Source organism: Typopeltis vanoorti, chromosome 9, assembly GCF_054136105.1.
Source record: "Typopeltis vanoorti isolate ZY-2024b chromosome 9, IOZ_Tvanoo_1.0, whole genome shotgun sequence".
NCBI lineage: Eukaryota > Metazoa > Arthropoda > Arachnida > Uropygi > Thelyphonidae > Typopeltis > Typopeltis vanoorti.
In genome coordinates, this window is record NC_143557.1 from 75,579,148 (window position 1) to 75,602,867 (window position 23,720).

The window sequence follows — 23,720 nt, forward strand, 5'->3', positions numbered from 1 at the left end:
CTCTCGGTCAAAATGTTGTGCACAGTTGATTTTGGAATCCCCAATTCATCTTCAATCAATCTTACGGACGATTTTGGGTTTTCTTTGATGAAATCATGCACATTTTGGATGTTAACTTCAGCTCGGTCAAATTTTTGGATAGCCTGGCTTTTCGTTGTCCTCAAGCATCTCACAACCACTTTGAAATCGCTTAAACCACCTCGTAAACTAGAATACGGGATAAACATTCATCACTGTTATGCTTTTTGAAGTGTTTGATGCATTTCGGTAAAACTTTTACCAAGTTTAACACAAAAAGCAATCGCAGCTCTCTGTTTGAAACTCATTTTTCTGACCGTTCGTCAAAACACACTGTCACTCTTGGCACTATAACTCCGCTTCTAATGAAACAATTGTCAAAAAGAGTTGACACAACACTAATGAAGGTTGCTGCTTTTGACAACAAAAAGATACAACAGGTGGCTCCACTAGTTTCTTCTATTTTCGAAAAGTTTGGTTTCTTTTTGGACAGAGGGTGTAAGATCATCAGCCCAACAGCCAAGACAACCCAATTTAGCCCTTTGGGACTCTAGGATTGACTTTTGTTGCCTTTCTTCAACCTCATTTGCTTAATGTGAGTGCCTGCATGCACATATCATTGTTTCGTGATCCCTGAAGATGGCAATATAACAATGCCAAAATATAGGTATTTATTAATTAAAGTTTTTATAATTTATAATCTATAAAATGTGCATGATAGTGAAGTTGTCATTTCCTAAAAATTAGAAGCTATCTCACTCTTTTGTATTTCTTAAATCCTTTAATATGGATCATTGGCTAAAAACAAGGATATGAGATGCATGATAGAAAATAGTGAAGAAAACAAAAATAGCAGTAGTAACTGTGAGAATGATTGATGTATCAGGATTAAATATTTGTAATGAAAGCAATGGGTGTGTGCCATTAATTTTTATAATTATTTGTGTTTGCATGAAATATTAAAACTTCTCCCAAATTGCCTTTGCTTAAAAAAAGGTAACCAGTGTTACTAAAATGTTAAAAGAGATATGTGTGGATAGTGAAAGTTTGGAAATCACTTATAGGCTATGATGAAGTCTCCCAGATATCCAGATTCAATCCTTAAGCAAGCTCTACTAGTAAAGTATGGTCTTAACGCTTCAAAAATCTAATTATTCATAATCATCTATCCAGTGCTTCCCAAACTTATGGATGTAAAGGCCCCCTTGGAAAAATTAAAATATTTCACAGCCCCCCCCAATTGAAAAAAAAATCGTAATACAGACATATTATAATATTTATTGTATTTATATTCAATACAAAACATACACAGCAAATATTGCAAAAATCAAATGCAAATATTACATTTCTTGCATCATACATACACATTTGACATGGCACACTTAGTCTTAAAACATTTTAAATTTGTTTTCATTATTTCACGGCACCCCTAAACAAAACTAATGGCCTTAATTGCTGAGCTTAATTGCAACTGCATGTGAAGAAAATTCAAAATCAAACTAAATAAAGAGAAATCTTATACAAATAATCTTTCAGTCTACAAAAATTTTTCTAATGAACTGTATATCAATAATTTTAAAACTTACACATAATTTTCTGCTAAAGTCTGATTAATCAGCATTACACGAGATATAGTATATACTAATACAGCTCCTGAATTACTTGGTTGCTGCTGGTGACCTGATGTCCTTCGGGCTTCATGACCATGTCTTCTCCTTGGCTTCTGCTTCTGAAATATCAATGCTAAGAATAAATATATATAACAAACAAAAAAGAAGAGAGAGAGATGATAAAAAGATATATCAGTTTTAAATGATTTAATAATATACTAAGATATGAATTATCATAGGTCACCTGATTATTTCTAAAATCTTTCACAAAAATCTCATGAGATAAATTACATACATACCCTTTCCTGATGATAAAATGATGAAATGGAAACTGTAGGATCTGTGGGACTTTGTGCTACTACAGGAGGATAAACAAGTGAATACTGAGTAGGTGGTGAAGGACGTCCTTTGATCGGCAGAACATGAGTGGATAAATATGCTGTTAAAGCAGACAAAGATCGAGGTGTCACTTCAGTAGGAGCATTTATCCTCTGCAAATGGGGAGGTCTCATAAAGCATACCAGAAGATCTGTATTACAAGTATGAAAATAACAGTTTGAAATGCACATAAAATTTTTATCTGAAAGATAATACTGTTGAACAGAACAAAGAAGAACATAAGAAATGGGTACAGAATGTTGAATTCTGTCAACATGATATACATTATTATTTCATATTTCATGATTTAACTTTACTTACCAGCTCCACAAAATCTTGCACCAGAGGTACGAGGAAAAGGAACACTGGCATCCTGAAAGTTACCATAAACTGGGGTAGGAATAAAGGTCTGCTTAGAAGGATCAAGATGGTAACTATTATTTTCTTTTTCATTCTTTGCATCTAACTAAACAGAAAACAAAACAAGTTTAGTTTTATGTGAAAGGATACAAATCATAATATCATTATTTCTTGGGCATCTCTATGGAGTCAGACTCATCACAGGAGACCCACTCAAACCACTGTTCACACAATACTTTTTCATACCTCTTGTTGAACTCATTCATCAACAAAGCACTCACACCACCACCTCTGACAATGCATTCAATATCCTCGAAGCAAAAATAAATTTAAAAAAATCCAGTTGAACACTCTACCAGACTATTATACAATTTCCAGGGATGATCTTTTATTCTTTCCATTCCTGCCAATACATGGAAAGGGAAAAATGATGATGATTCAGTGTCATTCCTATAAAATCCTTCTAATAACTTATCTGCCACAGTCTTTGTCACTCACCTCAGGATCCTTTCCACCATTTCCTCATTCCAATCAAATGCTGGCAACCAGATCTGTGTGTAACAGTTGTGGCCTTATTAAGGGAAATAATAACCTCCTTATTCCTGCTTGTCAATATCTTTTTCAACCCCATCTCTGGCAAACATTTCCCCCTTAAATCATTTAAAACAATATTTCCCCTTAAATCATTTCCTACATCATTAATGTACAAATAAATAGCAACAGATCAAGTGCTGAGCACTGCAGTACATCACTAGTCACTCACCTTCTCTTGGACTCAACTCCTCCATACACACTACTCTTTGATATCTGTCCATCAGCTACACTCCTATCCAAATCACCAGCTTCATATCTATCCCTATTTACTCCTACAAGAGTTCCATGTAGTCCAGTCAAATGCCTTTGCAAAGTCCAGCAGCATCACTGAGTGGCAATTTCCTTTATCCAACTCAACTGTTACTTTATTATAAAAAGTAAGCCAATTATTAGAGCAATACCTACTCTTCACAAAACCAGCTGCTCCTAAATTCTCCAATACCTTCACTAACACCACTCCTGTGATACCAAATGGTCTATAATTTGCTACTTCTATCTTGGAGCCAATTTTGTGCAATGAAACTATTTTGCTCTCTTTTCATCCACCCCATATACCTTCCTAGAACTGTGGCTTAAACAGTTTGGTCAGAGGAGGTGCCAATTCCCTTGTTTTCTCATAGCAATATTATAAGAACCTCTGTTCTCACACCAGTCAACAATGGCCATCTGGTACTGTGATTTCTCCACTTTTCACACCCATGCAAAATGATCACTCAGTAACTCAATTTTTTGCTTCTATTATGTCCCTACCATCAGCACTCATTAAAGTCATTCTTCCTTTTACTTGCCATACAGCAAAAGAACTCCTATAATTAGCTTTGGCCTTTCAGACCATACAGGTCACCTTCTTGCCTGTGTCCTGTACTGCTCATGGGCTTACCTTTCTCTCTAGATACTGTACACTTTCTTTTTCTGCAACTCCTACTTAATAATGCTGCTCATTCATCTATCTTCCCTAAATCATCCCCTTAATCATCTTCCATGCAATGCTAAATCCCCCCCCCCTCCAAATTCTTATACCATGGCACTGCTCTAAGCTGACTCTCGAGTCTGTCATAATCACCTGCTTTGTAATTCACACATACCCCCTTCTTATTAGAAAATTCTGCATGTATGGCAATTTCCCAGATCAAGACCACATGATCACTTTTCTAAAAAGGCAGTGTGGCTACATTAGCTGCTGATGTTCTCTGATGCTGCGACTGGATCAAACTACAAATTTATTTGATTTAATTCCGTTAAAACACTGTTGCACAAGATTATGCAACACAATCACTTGTGAGTGCTTTTACTCACAAGTGATGAAATAGCTGGTCACATGAAAGTGACTAGCATATTGCATTCATTAAGTAATGGTCCAGCCTTTGTCTAATTTTTCTAAATTAGTTACCCTTCAATGCAGCTGTATAACTGATTATAGTACATCACCAGAGGATTCATACAACTTCCATTAATGTGTTCCTTAACTTACATTATGGATTTATAGCCTAACATATGCCAATTCAATACATGAGCTTATTTTACAATAAAATATACATTAATATTAGATGTAATATTTCTAAACTAGGCTGACTTCTTGGCATCTGTCTTCTCTTCCAAATCTCATATAGATGACCAAGCAAAATCAACTCGCACTTTACCATAAACAACTCATTGCAATGCCTCTCCTAATCTTTTGCCAGAAAGAGCAGAAAAATTCTCATTAATCAAGATACTAATAAGTCTAAATGGTATCCCACAAAATGAGCTAAAATCATGTGCTCAAATTAACACAAAATCCTATACAAGATGTCATACTCATTTGACATCTACACAACAACAGGAAGCAAGCTTTTATGCAGTCCATCTCTAAAAAAGAGATGTCAGCTATTAAACTATCATCCCCATTACTCTCACCTCAATACCATTGTAGCAGAGATCGTTACATTTGATAGTATATCAAGATATGAGTAACAGCCAATTTTTATCTTAGAGTTCCATCACTTAGTGATCATTACAAAGTTCTGCCATTCTCAGTCTACAGCAGATCACCTGTCCAACCTTACTCATCTTCACACACAAAATCATAAAAAAATTTAGAGAAATTCACGACTGCTCTTGATATTTCCAAGGCATTTGACTGGGTCTGGTAGAGAAGACTTCTTACCAAGCTACCCACTTTATGGTCTGACTCTCCTGCCTTTATGAATGGGCTGCCAGTTCCAGTCATGTATCGGTCAAGTCAATATATATTGGACAATAATTGAATAGCTTATAAGTAGGATAAGCAATACAATTAACAATGGACTTAAAGGAATAGCAAGTTTACAGATTTTGGGAAGCCCATATAAACTTGGGGCAGGAGAGAAAATAAAAATATCTTGAGGGTTTTTTTTTTAAATTATCATCCAATCCAGATATTGTCCATGAAATTATTAAGTTTATCTGAATAATAGTGGAATCAGAAGAGAAGGTATGGTAAGAAGAATAGTTACAGAGTATTATAGAAATCTCCCTGTAATATTTTTTTTTTTTATCTTGCACCACCAATGCCTTACTTTTGTTTATTCAGGTGGTAGGAATGTTGTTATTCTTTAAAAATTTAAGAGCCTTCAAATTATGGAAACAAAAGATTAGGAGGTGGCAGTTAGCTTTGAAAAGATTTCTGGCACTCTCAAAGCAAACTTTGTTAGAGGTCTTGGAAGGAAAAGAACATAATCCTCTAGGTATGGAATGAAAAAAATTCATCAACGTCAAGTTCTTAGGAGATAATAGTCAAATTTCATCTTGAGCAACAACACTGCTGATAAGACTAGAAGCAGGCATCCTGAAATGGCTGACAAATAATTCAAATCTGTTTGAGATTGCTGCAAGTGTATTAAATAGTTATTGGATTAATTTAGAAGATAAGATGTTTTATGTGAGATCCTAGGATACAATATTAATCTGTGTACAAGTAGAATTTGTAATTATTATTATCTGAGACCTCCAGCGAGTAAAGGACTCATTGAGAGAAGCTATAAATCATCCAAACCAGTTGTGATACCTTCCCATAAATTCATTCACACCAGATGCACTCACTATCCCCAAAAGCAAACTGTTCCACTCAATCACTGTTGAAAAGAAAAACCTAGCTCTTACCCCTTTCTTGACTGCAAACAAACTTAACTTCTATGGATGCCCCTGTATTCTCGCCCCACCTTACACATAACAAAACTCGGACGATATCCTATAACACCCATTCAAAAGTTTATAGAATTCAAGCATATTACCCCTCTTTCTCCTGTTAACAAGAGTCTAATCCACATACTCACAATCTATCCTCATAATCTAAATCTTATAATCCAGATAATCTTTGTAACTCTTCTTTGCACCCTTTCCAGAGCTTCTTTATCCCCTTGGATCCTGGGAGATCAAATCTGTACACAATAATCCAGGTGCAGTCTATCAAAGCCAGTTTAGTTTCAGTTTCAATTAAAATATTTTCAAATAATTCTCTTAATTTCAAGAGAAATTAAGAATTATTTTCTTATAATTAAAAAATTAAGAGAAAATTTTAATATGCTATACGGGAACCAATGATTTCTGCAAAGAACTGGAGAGTTTGTCTACAGTAGTGTCAAGAACACGGTGACTGAACCCTGGAAAACCAGAAAAAAAGTCATGTGGTCTGATGAGTCATGGTACACCTTGTTCTGCACTGATGGTAGGCAAAAAGTTTGGTAGGAGCCCCATGAAGCAATGAACCCAGTTTGCTTTGTAAACACAATTCTGGAAGTGCTGTCATGGTGTAGGGCATGTTCCATTGGTATGGAACAGGTCCCCTGATATTGCTGGACGGTCAAGTGTCCTCCAAGGAATATCTGAACATTGTTACCGATCAAGTCCATTCTGCAAGGTTGGCTTGATCAGTAACTGATTCCAGCAGGAGACAATGACTGGATGGATGACAATGCTGCTGTCCATCACACAAGAATTGTTCAGTAAGCATGACAGTGACCTCCACCATCTTCCCTGGCCAGCACAAAGCCCGGATCTGAACCCCATTGCAAATGTATAGGACATATTAAAAAAAAACAGATCTGGGAGCAAAGTCCTCTTCTGTCAAATCTGAGCCAGTTAAAAGATTGAACACCTGGTATGTTGTAGATGCAATCCAACACCTTGTGGAATCTATGCCAAATCACATATACACTGTAATTCAGGCTAAAGGAGGCCTAACTTCACATTTTCTGCTTTCATAGCCAAAAGCTATAATTTTGATTAATGCTCTTTGTGTTAACTGTTTCATCAATTTTGAATTTTACACTTTTGATTCAAAGATAAATTTCTCCCTACAATGTACTACTTTGTTAAGCTGGAGAAAAGTCAAGTCAGCAGTAGTACTTCTCAGGCACTTTAACATTAAAAGAACGCTATGGGTATATATATCAGTAAAAGTAAACACTTGATATATATATATCAAGTGTATAAAATGCAATTATAGAAGAATTATTGATGTATTTAAATTTTAAAAATATTTCAATGAGCTTTAACTTACAGTGCAACTTTCTAAGGTAGTGACAAGTTGTCGAAGGCATGGCTCTAGACATGACCTGTTTCTTTTCACTTGCTGATGTGAGACTGTAATAAGTACCTAAAGATACAAAAGCAGTATGATCTAAACATTTAGATGTCTAAAATAAATATTTAATATTAAATCATAAAATAGTCTAAACGTGATCTAATTAAATAAGATTTATTTAATTAAGGATTATTAATTTGACATATCTCTGTACATTTATTGAAAGTAAAGATGGTGCGTAGCTTTGATACAAGACTTAATCACAAACAGACAGTATAATAGTTAAAAAGTGCTGAACATAAAAAACTGATAATTCAGTGTAGAAATACATATCACATAGCAAAAACAAGAATAAATCAGTAATGAAAAAAATTAATTACACAAACAATGAATTTAAAAGAACTGAAAATTAAAAAAAATAAAAGGAAGAAAAAAACCCGCTTATATACATGGGAAGTTGCAACATTGTGGAATGCTGGCTATATGTAAACCACAGAAGAATTGACTGTGAGCCTGCCACATGGTTTTTATGAAATGATGCATTAAAAGGAGTTTGGTTGGTTTAGAGTATTGGAGAGTCTGTCTGGTTTGAGAGTAGTGAGGAGTAATTTATTTTTTTTCAGATGCCAAGAAGAGGACAGTAAATTGAATCTTTCTGTGTTTATGGAATATCAGGTGGTCTTATCACTAGAGATTCAGAACATAATTTAGTTTCATTATTTTGGAAATCAATAATTGTGACCTCAATTTCAGGAGTATGTCTAGATTGTATTACATTTAAGGACATCTTGGTGGGATTTTTGTTTTTGCTGTTATATTTTTGTGGTGGAAAGAAAGTAATCCAGCATGGAAATGCAATTCACCAATATAACAGGTATTGCATCCTGTTTGCAGTTAACAGCATAGCAACATATTAATCTAAGCTGTTATAGTTCTGTGTTTTAGTAATTTTTGTAGTTTGCTGTTGGTAGTGAAAACAATTTCATAATTTGAATATGCATTTTATATACACACTTTGGATATGTGGAAATTTTAAGACTATATGCAATTTTGATATGTGGCAACAACAAATAGTCTAGTCTATTTGTTGTTGGGAAATGGAAGATCTCTTTCAAGATGTAATTTCTTGGCTCAAAGCTGTAACAAAAGATGAGTACTTTGTACACATGGATAGGCTTATGTGTTTGTCAGACATGTTGTAATAGGTTTCACGGTATAATAAGAACACAGATGGTTAAGAAAATAACTATTTATTAACTTAAAAGCTAATATTTCGCTGGTATTATATCCAGCATCTTCAGAGCACACAACACAATTGTGGTTGTGTGCTCTGATTGTGGATTGTGGTTGTCTTGCCTTTGTAACAAACTTTGTGTTGTGTGCTCTGAAGATGCTGGATATAATACCAGCGAAATATTAGCTTTTAAGTTAATAAATAGTTATTTTCTTAACCATCTGTGTTCTTATTATACCGTGAAACCTATTACAACATGAGTACTTTGGGACTGATATGATCAAATCTAATGAGGATCAAATTTAAGAAATTCAAGGATTTATTTTTTTCATTATTTTGTTACTATGCCTTAATGTTGTTTATAACATAGCCAATCAGGATGCAATACTTATGTTGGATCAACCATTCATTCAATAAAGTCACGCTTAATTGAACACAATCAAGATTGCAATATTTCCATACTGAACTACCCTAAGAAAAAACAAGCAAAAGGCTATAACAGCAAAAACAAAGATCTCACCACTGGCATATCCTTGTGTGTAATGCAATCTAAACATATCCCTGAAATTGAAGTAACTATTACAATTTCTATGAAAATGAAACTAAATTATGTCACTCTGAATATCTAGTGATAAGGACCATCCAATATACAATAAACAATATTTATTATCTTCTTCATGACAATTAAACAAAATAAATTAAGCCTCACTACTCTCAAACCAGCCAAATTCCCCAATATTCTCAAACCAACTAAACTCATTCATTTTCTTAATGTATCATTTCATAAAAACTACATGGCAGGCTCACAGGTCTGTGATTCACATCTGGTGACATTTTAAATGAAACAGTCAGCTGCTGGCTTTCATATATATAACAGGATTTTTTGTTCTTTTAAATTCATTGTTTGTGTAACTGATTTTTTTCAGCTGTCTGATACATATTTCTATACTCAGTTATTGTTTCTTTATGTTCGTCACTTTTAACTATTATACCATCTCAGTTTGTGATCAAGCCTTGTTTCAAGTTACACACTATCTTTACCTTCAAAAAAACACACTGGTATGTTAAATTAATAATCCTTCCTTAAATAATATTTAATTAGATCACCTTAACCTAGTTGTGATAGACAGCTGCTCTGTTGCCAAAATAGCTTTGCTTTTTAATTTAATATTAAATAATTTGAGGTATCATGAATTCAGATAATCTTCAATATAAATATTTAGTTTTCTTGTTTGAGAAATTCCTTCCATATAAGATCTTTATACTAACAATTAAATTAACAATAAAACCATGAATAAGATTATTAAATATCTTAAGTAAATGAAAAGCAATTCAATATTTTAATAGACAAAAGAACTAGTGTTCTATCTTGGAACCTTTCTGGGTCCAAGACTAGTCAAAAGCTATTGGACTGAAGATGGGCTTAAAATTAATGTCTTCCATATTCTGGGTAAATTAATGCCTTCGTAGTTGTGGAGGTTCTAGGAAAGACGTTGCTGATGCCAACTCCAAAAATAGGCCTTTAAGCTTGTAATAGTTTCTATGCATTAAAGAAACTGGTTCAAATGGTTTTTTGAGCAAGTGGAAGTTGTAGCTCTTAAGCAAAAACTGTATGAAGAGGACTACTTCAAAGCACAGAGGTAAGGAATGAAAGAGGGTAGGTATTACAAGCCAGGTTTGGTATTTTTTTCAAGCTGAACAAGCAGCTAATAAGCTCTTGATAAGCAGCTACTCATATAAGCTCAAGGCAAAACAGAGGAATAGTGCTTATGAAAATATCTTTGGAAGATGCATGAGGCAGAAAGAGTATTGAAACAGCATCTGGACTGAATCTGTGAGAGAGAAGTCATGAATTCATTGGATTATCTCTCTTCTGGAGAGCAACAAGCATTTTTAAAGAGTTTATAATGAGCCACCAAATTCAAGAATAATATTCCATGGTACAGAAGATTTGAGACTGATATAGCGTTAAGTATTGTACAGGTGAGAAATAATGTCTTGAGCAGAAAAGAGAACCAAATTTCTGGGATGTGGCTAAATATGTGATGAACTTATGCAAGGATGAGGCTAGTGGTCATGCCAAGAGGAGATATTTGATTTCACACATTTGGATATTATCAAAGGCAAGAGAAAGTGAATTGTTGTCTTTCTTGTGAGAGAGAAATTTTCATCCCAAAGTGGGTTGTCATATGAAAAAGAGGAATGAAGATAAGAAGAATAGAGCAAACTATAGCTAGGATTTGATGTTAATGACAAAAGATCATTTATGAATAGGAGAAAGTGCAAGTACAGAGTACAGGTTCTTTGGCATTAGTGGAGAAATTAGCCAGAGAGGAAACTGGAATCCATTTGCAAAAGGTGAGTGGAGAGTAGACTATAAGATGGTAATTTGTTGCTCTAAACATTTCCAATGGAAATGTCTAAAGCAATCACAGATTATGAATATCCATGTCAACTTCATCCATCTAGACCAAGAGGTGACAAATACTGGTAGTCACTGTTTAACTCATGGGCTTCCAAGACAGTGAAGGAGTTGAACGTTGATAACTTTCTCCATTATTTTCAAAGGGATATTTTGAGTGTAATCGGATAACATTTTGATAGATGGTTTTATCTCCTCTGCTTGGGAACAGATTAAATATAAGCTTGTTCCCAATGCGGTAAGACAGTGCTTCCCAAACTTATGGATGTAAAGGCCCTCTTTGGAAAAATTAAAATTTTTCAAGTCCCTCCCCCCCATTGAAAAAAAAAAATCTTAATACAGACATATATTATTATAATATTTAATGTATTTATATTCAATACAATTTATATTCAAGATTTTGCATTTGTAAGCTTTTTTTGTGCTTCTTATCAAGACCTTTGAAATGAAACTTATATGAATAAGCATATATTTACTAATATTCATTAAGCGTTGAAATATGCAGATAGCAAAATTTGTGAACCAACACCAATGTGGTTGTTTGTTTTTTTCCATTAAAATATAAAAAATAAATAATAAATAATAGAAATTAAATAAGTTTCTTTTAAAATTAAAAAAAGAACTACTTATTCTTAAAACATTTTAAATTTGTTTTCATTATTTCATGGCCCTCTCAACAGCCCACAGTTTGGGAAGCACTGCTGTAAGATACTTGCCAGAGGAGTATGAAATATTGTAAAGATGATACATAATGGACATGATTTAGCATCAAGGGATGACATCAGACAAGAAGGCATATTGGTATCCAAGCAATTCAAAATTCTACTGATAATTTAGTAAAAGTTTGAATTGTGTTGGAGGAGTGAGGGGGGGGGGGGTTTGACCACCCAAGAAACCTCAACTGCCATTTGGACAGAAGACAAGTTTTCTGCACTTGGTCTTTCAAAATCTGATTTGGATTTGTTGGTCTTTTTCTGCAGCTGTCATATGCTTAGTGGGATGATAGAAGTTTAGTCTCAAACAGCTTATGGTATGTTAACTCTTTTCTTGTACCTGCCTGGTTTCCACACTTTTTGGAAAACCATGGTTTGAATATTCATTTGGGCTTATGAATGAAATGAGGGATACATTATTATTTCAGTTATTCAGCTGGAGCAGGTGTTTCGATTGAAAAAAGTGAAAACAGCAGTGGGAAAGAAGTACAAATCATGTGGATCATTCCATTTGGTGCAATATTGTAATACCAAAGAACTTAAGACAGTGGCAAGATGAAGGATTATGCAGGAAAGGAGATATGGATGAGATGATGAGCTGGAGATACCAATAAGAAATCTGAGATCTACAGTATACTTATCAAGAGAACTGATTAAGAAGAGATCAAGGATTATCAGATATTCCAGTAAGCAGTGGACAATTTGTGAAAGACTGTCAAACAACAAATACCTTTGCATCTTTTCTGGCTTCAGTGGTGGAAATGGAGAAGGGAAGCTAGTCTGAGAGTTATGAATGTTGTATTCTTCAAGGAAGAAAGAAAACCCCACTATTTGGGTATTTTGACTGGTTAAAATGATCAAGTATCAGAGACAAATAATGATAAAGAACAGAGTAGTTATTAGAATTTAGAGAGCAACAGACAGCAAATGAACAAGGAAAGGAAATTTTGAGCCACAGCAGATTTACCATTCTCTGATATAAGAACAGATCTGACAAATGTACACCCTCTTGTAGGAGTTGTAGTATATTGGTTGAGGCCATAACTTGGGTTCTATTAAAAATGTCTAAATGATGCACATCATTTGTATTAGAATTAAGACCAACAATGCTGGTAAAGTGGATGTGGATTTTTTTTTTTTTTTAATAGGGTTTTGTTGTCTTTGATGGTTTAAGTTGGATCTGGGGGGGGGGGGGATTTTCCCTTGATCCTCAGTGCTTATTAAAATTTTTTTACCATACCGCTATACTCAGACCATATACAGTGGTAAGCAATGATATGCAGGTGAGTGATGCAAAAGTGATTGTACAACTCATGAGCAGCCATTTTGCTAAAAGCTATTAAATCTGGTATATGAAACATTGAACTCACTGCTATCTTTTCACTGTATGAGGAAACTCATTTGGATGAGGTGTAAGTACTAGAGCTGTTGGACAAACTGAATAAGAATTCTGTAATAGGAACTGACAGAATATCAGTACAGATGCTAAGTGTTCATCTGAACTGGCTATTCCTTTGACCAAGCTGTTTAATATGAGTCTCAGAACAGGGAAGATTCCACAGGAGTGGAAAGAATGTATGGTAATTCCATTGCACAAGGGTGGTGCAAAGAATGAAGAATCCAACTATTGACCAATCAGTATCTTAGAATCTCTACTTACAATGAACAGAATGGGTTAACTAAAGGAAGGTCATGTTTTAGCAACTTGCTCACATTCTATAATAATGTTACTACTGAGTGAGACGAGGGGAATGGCTACACTATGATACTTTTGGATTTTGCTAAGGCTTTTGACAGAATACAGCATGGACAACTGTTACATCAACTGGAGAATATGGGATTGCATTATAAACAATTAGCATGGATAAGAGGATAGCTGACTGACAGATATCAAAAAGTGGTATATGGGGTGTGAACCTGCAAGATTCAAGGTAACCAGTGGTGTGCCTCAAGGATCAGTCCTTGATCCATTGTTATTCAATCTGTACATAATGACATTGGGAACCATTTGACATACGACAGACAGCTATTTGTTGATGATGCAAAGATAGGTAATCAAAAGTGCTGCTGATATGCAGTACTTGCAGAATGATTTGAACAGGCTGGAATTGTGGGCATGTGAAAATGACTGTCATTTCAATGTTAATAAATATAAAGTCATGCACTTTGGTGTGATTAGATATCCAATGTCATATTATATTGGTGGGATTATGTTTGAAGAAACTGATGAGGCTAGGGATCTTGGAATAGACAGGAAGTTGAAGTTCAAGTGTTATATAGAAAAATTTGTAAATACAAACCTTAACATGCAAAGATAAGGAAGCCATTTTGCCTCTTTACATGGCATTGGACTATTGCTTACAGGTCTGGTCTCCTTGTTTCCATGGTGATTCTGATATAATGGAGAATGTCAAAAATGATATCAGGATTGTGGAATACAAATTATGAAGACAGATTGAGAATTTGTAGGCTGCAGACACTAGCAACATCTATGCCACAAAGGGATTGTAATCTAGTCCGTGGTAAAATGAGGGAACACAATAGACCACAGTATTAATGAAGCAGTTTTTTTTTTTTTTAATAGCAAGACAGTTTATAGAAGCAATATGAGTCAATAATTATATTAACTAAAAGTGAGAGTCAACTGCATTTAGAGATATGTATCTCCCCCACCTTTTTTTTTTTTTTCAATTTTCTTTAAATTGAATTGATAACAATTATATTAATATCAACATGGAATTGCTTTGTTAGCTTTATCACTTTTCTGTTGTTGTTCTGTATACTGATGGTAGTATCTGCTTTCAGTTTGATGTTATTTTAGAGTTTACTTTTAACCGTCTTTTCTAGTTTTCTGACCAGAATTAAGAACCTTTCAATTAGAAATGCTCGAGCCAAGATGATTTAGTTTATGGTGAATCATCACTGTATATACTTAGATATTAGCTAAACAGAAAAATGTGTATTTTTTGTGTATTGGCTGAAACCAAACTGAAAACATTATCTGTTCAATTGGATACTAATTTCTTGTGTGCACTTTGTCTATCTTGTAAATAACAAAACTTTATGTCCACTCTTCAATTCTTCAAACCTCACTTTGGTACAGATTAGTGCAAATATCTTCAGGTAGTAGATCATCAGAGGACTTGAAAGAGTACCATGTTTCGTCTCACTTCTGGAAACCCATGAAATGTACAACAAATGGAAGGTTATATTTCATAGTCAGAAGTATTAGCAACTGACAGAAATTATTTATGAAATAAATGCGACTTTTTTTCTTCAGTAGTACATCAAATAATTCAACCAATATGCAAGTTTTAAAAACTGGAAGATCACAAATGACCGATATAAACATGACATGTACAATACATATAAATTATATTGCTAGCTAAACCAAACTTTCTTCACACCATTTAGCCTGAACATGCATTTGCTGACATGCATGATTTGTGCATAAACTTTTCAAGTTTCTAAAGGCAAATGCTGTTTGCCTATTTAGATATAAAATAGTGGATATTTATTATTTGCTCTTTTAATCATGCAAGACTATTAATTAACTTATATGCTAAAATTTACAATTGAGATACTTTTATATCTACTAACATTTAATAATTTTTCCTTGACGATATCACTAACACGAGTCTCTTTTGAGAAATAAAATTCTGGTGGAGCATTGTAAGGATAGGACGTAGGAAAAGTAATAGATAAACACACCACATGCTTTCCAATGACGGCAGTGACAGTGCATGTCCTTTTGGAAATATCCATCTACATATAAAAGAAAAAATTAATTAAAATTAACTGCACATGATGAGATTTAAGAAAAGAAAAAATTCATATAAATGTAAAATAAAATTTACTAAAACTTTGTTTAACAATAATTTTCTTGGTTAATAGCATCAGTGGTTAAAAAAAATGCATTTGTGGAAAATTTCAAATTGTTTAAGACAAGATTCAGAGGAAAGCCTTGTCCTGGATAATTCAGAGCACATAAGTTTGCTCTTTCCCAATAATCTTACAACAAGAACTTTCCATCATTAAAAAGTTAATGGAATCAAATGATTACAACTCCAATGAAATCCAACAGATATTTGACTCTTATGTTCCAACACCTACAGTTTCTTCAACAGTCTGCAGAGTTCCTATTCCGTACATTCCAGGCATCTCAGAACCTATAGGTAGAATTCTAAAAAGGTATTAATTGATTCCAACATATATTCCTATCAACAAAATTTCTTCTTTATTACCTTCTACAAAGGATAAACTGTCTTCTCTATCTTTGGCTGGCATTTACCAAATACCTTGCGAATGCGATGTCTTATTTTGGACAAACTGGCCATTCTTTGGAAAAAAGAAGAAAAGAACATCAATATTATATTGATTATAACAAACCTCAGAAGTCTGGTCTGGCACAGCACAGTATTGACTCTACTCATAATGTCCAGTGGGATAAAGCAGTTCTCCTCCATAGATGCAGATTCAAATATGAACGCTTATTCAAAGAAAGTTGTGAAACTATCTTACACCAACCGAATTTAAATAGAAATGACTGTCTCTCTCAAAGATCTGAGAGACTTTTATCTTATGTAAAAAACCATTTATCTTAATAAATTAAATTTGTTATTTCTATTATTTCCTAGCACGTGGTAACAATTGTATTTTAATAAGTGATCCACCGAACATTTTGCCTGTATTCCATTCCTATTACTGTTACAGACACTGAAGATGTACTATTAATTTTAGTACAAAATATCTGTCCTTTTACTAATTAAAGATATCACTGTGGTTTTTACGTGTTACTTTATTATTTAATTACTATGCCAGAGGGTCCACTAAAAATTAAAATTTCTCATCAGTGTCTTTTCCATTAAATGTCTCCAAATTAATATCTTTAACACCTTCAGCATTCCATCAAACTTAGCATTTTTGGAATTTCATCCTTTGTGCATTCTAATTAACATTCCTTCTCCTTGTTTTAGTTTTTCTTTCAATATCAAATGATTACCAAGTGATTTCTGTCACAATGAGGTTCTAAGTAGCTGTTAAGTCCATTACAAATTCCTTTGATGTTATCAAATACAAGATCTTTAGATAACAATCATAAACATGCTCTAGAAATTTACCACCAGTTGTATTATCAGCTCTTTCGTTTTCCCAGTTAATATCTCTCATATTAAAATCATTCATTAGTACTTTACTTTTCTTTTAGTGTTACATGGTGATCAGCATTCCTTTTAGAAAATTATGGACTCCACTGCCATGTTATAACACGGTTGTAAAGTCCATAATTTCTAAAATGAATACTTTATTTTCCCTTATTGTCTTAACTGGCTCATAATATTATATCTTCACTACAGTAACATATCTCATTGCATCATCAATGAGATATATTACTCTGATAAGCAATAACATATCTGCCCTCTCCCTTTTACCTATTTGGTCTCTTATGACAACTTTATAATTGCTATTCATGTCCTTCAATATCATGAAGGTCATCATCATCAAAACAAGACTCAGAAATCTACACAACATAGCTCAATTTCTCCAGTTAATAATTTAAAACACATGAGCTTATAGTGGGGATTTCTGAGTGGCTGATCAAATCTCAAAGTCAACATCTATAGTCCATCAACATTCCACAGAAGAAAATCTTCATCTGGAGATCACGGAAGTTACTGGTGTTCCAATTAGCACATGAATCAATCATCAAGTTAGGATTGAATTAATGATGAAACAAATCAGGCCAATGTATTTGTCTTAACTGCATGCCCTTTTGGCCATGTCTGTCATGTGAAATGAAAATCTGAGTTTCTGGGAGGAAAAACTTCCATTTCCAGGTTCTTTGCATCCAAAGATAGGAGAATATGAACACAGGTCTAGTCAGCAGGATTCCCTGAGCTGCAGATTGAATAATTGCCATAATTCAAATTATTTATTTAGCGTATGATGTACAGGTCTTAGAATAAAAAACATACAAATTACATAAAACAGCATAAAAACAATTGTAAAAATCATATTAAAAGGAGTACACTAGGTTGAAATGATTAAACATCAAAATTAAGAATCAGGAGTCAGAGCTTAATCCTTAAATCCCGGATCCACTCCAGGGATTCTGGGGTCAGTTTAAAAAAGTCCTCTTTATAACCCGAGAATGAGTAGATAGGGCACTCAAGCACAATGTGATTGATAGTCTGGATCCCTCTTCCGCATTCACAGTTTGGAGTATTGGACCAGTTCCATTTATGCAAGAGATGCTTACATCTCCCATGTCCTGTTCTGATCCGATTTAAAGTGGTCCATACAAGTCTAGGGAGATTGAAGTCCTCCAGACGAGATGTCAGATTTGAGATGGGTATTTGAAGATTGGAGGTATGTTGAAACCAATACTAACCAATACTTTTCATGACTCGCGTAGGTCGTTTATTTGTATTACACTCTTCCAGGCAAGGTGCCTGGATTTCAGTCTTTGTGAAGTATGGAAGGAAATGTCTTGGTGGATAGGCAAGGAACTGTTTCCAATTATTTTTGTCCAATAATTCAAATTAATGCATCAACATTCCAATAAATTGTAATGTCAATGCATTAAGTGAATTTGTTTAAAAAAAACTAGCCAACAATGTACAAATATATGGTCAGGAAAATGCAGTATGTATTCTTCATGTTTAAATTTCTGAAATAAACTATGTAGAAACAAGAATGAAATAAATAATTTAATAATTAGATTAAGTATTTACAACCTGATGTTTCACCAGATCAAGTTAGCATTATCAAAGGCACTTTGAAGATGTATGCTCAGCAGAGACTAAAATTACAATGACCTTTGGAACAAGGACAGTGATATGTATGGAAGGCAACAGTAACATTCTCTGTAGTGATGTTCTGTGATTATGATCTGACACTTGTTTTTTACTAATTTGGGTGCGCTGATTTCAAATATCAAACCCATTTTTCTTTATCATGTCAGGTTTTTCCTCTATGGCATTTTCTTTTTGCCAATTTGTAAGTTTTTGATAGTTTTAAGGAGGCAGTACTATTTAGAGGATCAAAAAAATCGATTTTTTAATATTATTTTCTGAAAGTACGTACTTTTAAAAATCTGTTCCTAACTTTTTATCAAGAAATTCGAAAAATTCCCAAAGATATAGCCTATATTCAAAGCGGTGCGCAGATCAGAATCGGAGCGCTCACCGCTTTCGCTTGTTAGTAAACGAATAAATGTGTAAGAACCTGCAATGACACGTATTAGCGCTTTGAATGCGAGAGAGGCCAATAACCAACCTAATACATTTAGGTGATGAAAAGTAGGCGATGACAACTGCCTAAAACAAATGAATGCTATATGCGTCATAGCGGACAAAGAACGATCGAAATCAGTCAATCATTAATCGATCGTGAAAGTATGATGAGCGCTTATAACGTTTCACTAAAGTCTCTGGGTTTTTTTGTCTTGTTAATTGCATGTTAGTCGGCAGTGAAGAAAATACATCATGTCTACTACTCGAAATTGTCAATAGTGTAGATTCCTTCTGCTACATTTGTGGCAGCTTTACTGCTCCCAGTCAAAGGACAAATATCACTGATTTCGTTAAAAAAGTGTACTTTGCATACTTTGACGTAAAAATTGCAGATCAGGACAAGTCATGGGCTCCAAATAAAGTATGTAAGTCATGTGTAGAAAATTTATAACAGTGGAGCAAAGGAAAACGCCAAAAATTAGCTTTTGGCATTCCAATGATTTGGCGTGAACTGAAAAATCACGTGGATGATTGCTATTTTTGTTTAGTTCAGACTTCTGGTTATAATAAGAATAAGAAAAAAATTGTGTATCCAAATCAGCAATTCAGCCAGTTGCTCATTCCAATGAAATAGCCATGCCAATTTATAAAGGACTTCCTTTACTTGAGAACGAGCATGATCGGGATATGCCAGATGTTCTTGAGGAGCAAGACCCAGATGTTGATTTAGACAATGAAAATTTAATTTCTAGTTCTGGACCGCAACGTTTTACTCAAGCGGAATTGAATGACTTAGTAAGAGATTTGGGCCTATCAAAGGAATCATCGGAATTGTTAGCTTCAAGATTAAATGGAAAAAACTTACTGGAGCAAGATACAAAGATAACTTTTTATCATAGCAGGGAAAGTAATCTTGTACAATATTTTAAACACGAGTGTGGGTTTGTTTACTGTAACAATGTGTCAGGTTTACTAACTGAAATGAGTGTTGTACAATATCATCCAAATGAGTGGCGTTTATTTATTGACAGTTCAATCAGAAGTCTCAAGTGTGTCTTACTACACAATGGGAATGTACATGGCTCAATTCCTATTGGCTATTCAGTCCACTTAAAGGAAACATATGAGGACATTAAAAAGGTTCTGAAGTTATTAAAATATACAGACCATAACCGGATCAGCTGTGTGGATCTTAAAATGGTGAACTTTTTACTTGGCTTTCAAAGAGGATATACAAAGTTTCAGTGTTTTCTATGCTTCTGAGATAGTCGAGCTAGAAACCAACACTGGAGCCAGAAACATTGGCCTCTTAGAATATCCTTAAATGTTGGAGAACAGAATGTTATAAATCAACCTTTAATTGACAGAGAAAAAATCATTTTTCCACCTCTACACATCAAACTAGGTCTCATCTTATGAAGCAGTATGTTAAAGCTTTAGATTTACAAGGTGACTGTTTCCAATACATATGTGAAAAATTTCCACGACTTAGTTATGAAAAAATTAAAGCCAGTGTATTTGATGGACCGCAAATTAGAACTTTAATGAGAGACCCAAATTTCATCAACTCTATGAACGAAATTGAGAAAGAGGCCTGGACTTCATTTACGATGGTTGCGAATAATTTTCTTGGAAACAAAAAAGCATGCAATTACAAAGATCTAGTGGAAACAATGCTTGAAAATTTCCAGCGCCTAGGTTGCAACATGAGCATAAAGCTTCATTTCCTATACAGTCATCTTGATAGATTTCCCAAGAATTTAGGTGCTGTAAGCGATGAACAAGGCGAAAGATTTCATCAAGACTTAAAAACTATGGAAGATCGGTACCAAGGAAGATGGGATTCTCACATGATGGACGACTACTGTTGGAGTATTCAAAGGGATTGCCAAAACAGAACACACAGCAGAAATTGCTACAAACAAAAATTTATTCCCTGAAACTCATGTGTAAGTAAAATTGTTATTTTTTTATAAATATTCTTGTAATTTTTAATGAATATTGTTAAGTAGTTATGTATCTAATTATCGGCCTCTCTCTCGCATTCAAAGCGCCAGTACCTGCCATTGCAGGTTCTTATGCATTTATTCGTTTACTAACAAGCGAGAGCGGTGACCGCTCCGATTCTGATCTGCGCACCGCTTTGAATAATAGGCTATATCTTCAGGAATTTTTCGAATTTCTTGATAAAAAGTTAGGAACAGATTTTTAAAAGTACGTACTTTCAGAAAATAATATTAAAAAATCGATTTTTTTGATCCTCTAAATAATACTGCCTCCTTAAAACTATCAGAAACTTACAAATTAGCAAAAAGAAAATGCCATAGAGTAAAAACCTGACGTGATAGAGAAAAATGGGTTTGATATTTGAAATCAGCGCACCCAAATTAGTAAAAAACAAGTCTCGTATAAAAGTCAGCAAAAATTGTGTTGGACTGTGTTATTAGTGATGGGTGGATAGGGTAGTGGCATTAAAATTTATGTAGAATTATACCATCATTTTTATTATAGTTCTGGATTCTATAGCCCATGAGTTGTTTCTAGGAACAGTCTGATATAAACTGGAATCTGTATAACAGCTTTGCTTTTTTTCCACCTGATAAAATGATCTTCATTAAGGGATGTTGTGCTACTTCACTTTTTGGTTGTCCATATCAAATATATTTTTTATGTTCTTTTCTTCTAACCATGGTGGCCCATCCTGTCTGTCCAGTCCTGAATCCCACATTGACAGGGAATACTGTAGACACCTGGAAGGGAAATATTGTCTGAGGAAAGGTGAAGACTGTGTCGAGAGGTTTGTATATTGTTCTGATTTTGTGTTGTTTAAAGAGTGAACCCAGTTTATCTGTTATATCCTTAATGTAGGGTAAAGATATGTTGTATATATAATCCGGTTGTGTGAGGATGTTCTTTGTAAGAAGTTTAGCAAGGATGTTTTTTTTTTCACTGTTCTGTTCAAAAAGTTTAAGTAGAGCATGTGTTTCAGATGCAGTGCAAGTTCTAAAGATTACATTTGCTCTGCCCTGGAGGCTAAAGTTTTGATGGAAACAGATGTTCTGTTGGTAAACCTTGTTCACAGGTTTTTACATAAAAACTTTCCAGAATTATCTTTTGAAAACAGATAATACCCAACTTCAAAAAGTAGTCTACCCAAATAGGAATGATGACTGATCAAAGAAAACACTGTTAAAATTTTGTAAAATCCTAAAATAAAAATTAATATTAGAGAATTATTAATTCAATTTTCTGCAATAATCAAATTTGATTACTTAAAGGAACAAGAAACAATTTTTACCTCATCAATGGCAATATTTGGAATATTTCTATTCACTAAAGAAAATTCCTTTTCAAGATTCTGAGGCTGAGACAAAGGTGTAGCAGTAGTAGCAATTTTGGGTGGTGAAGTTTTTTCCATGTCTTTTTTTTTGGCTTTGGGTTTATGAGGTGAATGAGGCGGGGTACTCTGTCCTCCAGCTTCCGTTTCTCTGGGACTAGTCTGAGATGCTTGACTCCCAGTATCAGTTATTTCTTGGCTGTCTGCAGTTCCTACTGGACCTACCATTATGTCTGGATCAAACATTTCTGAGAGTATATCATGTCCACAGAGCTATAAGGAACAAAACTTTAGGAAATATTTTAGAATGATTTTAAGTTTTCAAATTAGCACAAATAAATTAATATATAATTTGTAAATAAATTTGGTAAATTCAACAACAGAGTTATTGAACATAAATTCCATCTTTTTATTTATTATTTTTATTTTTGTGGCCTTATTCAACTTTTCTTTTTTTTATATGAGATCTGTTCAAGAACTATTCGAGTCAGTCAGTGCATGACTACGAGGGGGGTAGTCTGGAAAGTTCTGATAAACATCGAGAACAAAAATGATATTAAAGCAATTGATATAACCACAAGAAAGAACATACAAGGACATAAGAATATAAAAACATAAGTTACCTTCATAACTCTGCTACTATGTTCTTTCTTATGGTTATGTCATTGTTTTAATATAATTTTTGTACTAGGTTTTATCAGAACTTTCCAGATCTCCCCCCCCCCCTCCTCATAGACAATCAAGTGTTAGAACTTTACAGAGTTTGGCAAATAAACCCACACATACAGGTGTGGGATACCTACATGACACTTCACATCACTACCCTGTTAGGATTAAAACAGTTTCCAATCACTAAAGTTTCTCCATCCTGCACTCATCCACCTATCTGAAGCAGATCAAAGACCAGTATCCTGTGTCGATATGGTACTCTATATTTTAAACAGAGAACAGTGACTACCTTACTCAAAAATATGGAAGAGACAAGAAAAAAAAAATCAGATTAGTACATGATTTAAGACAAAGATCACTTAATCAAGTTGTAAAGACATACAGTAGAAATTATGGTATGATTATAAACAAATTCTGATATATTGTCTTATCTTTAATTAGACACATGTATTCACAAGAATATAATAATTTTATTACTGCAAACATTACAAACAGAAACTAACTGGTCATCATCAATACATCGGCATAACCACAAGGTGAGGCTATAACAAAGAATATTAATTACATTTACAGAGTTGAACCGTGTGCCAGAATGCCATTTTCAAACTTC

General features: G+C 34.0%; 1 protein-coding gene across 6 annotated transcripts in view; it reads right to left on the reverse strand.

Annotated features, from left to right (window-relative positions):
- Nucleotides 1-23,720, reverse strand: part of Wdr59 (WD repeat domain 59) — a 261,127-nt gene that overhangs the window by 120,953 nt on the left and 116,454 nt on the right. For all 6 annotated transcript variants that reach the window (XM_090397480.1, XM_090397478.1, XM_090397477.1 and 3 more), the window contains exons 12-17: nucleotides 22,403-22,714; nucleotides 15,473-15,637; nucleotides 7,480-7,575; nucleotides 2,328-2,472; nucleotides 1,928-2,157; nucleotides 1,605-1,747 (exon numbers count right to left, since the gene is read on the reverse strand). In XM_090397480.1, coding sequence (XP_090253606.1) covers nucleotides 1,605-1,747; nucleotides 1,928-2,157; nucleotides 2,328-2,472; nucleotides 7,480-7,575; nucleotides 15,473-15,637; nucleotides 22,403-22,714 — 1,091 coding nt within the window. The remainder of the gene's footprint in view (nucleotides 1-1,604; nucleotides 1,748-1,927; nucleotides 2,158-2,327; nucleotides 2,473-7,479; nucleotides 7,576-15,472; nucleotides 15,638-22,402; nucleotides 22,715-23,720) is intronic.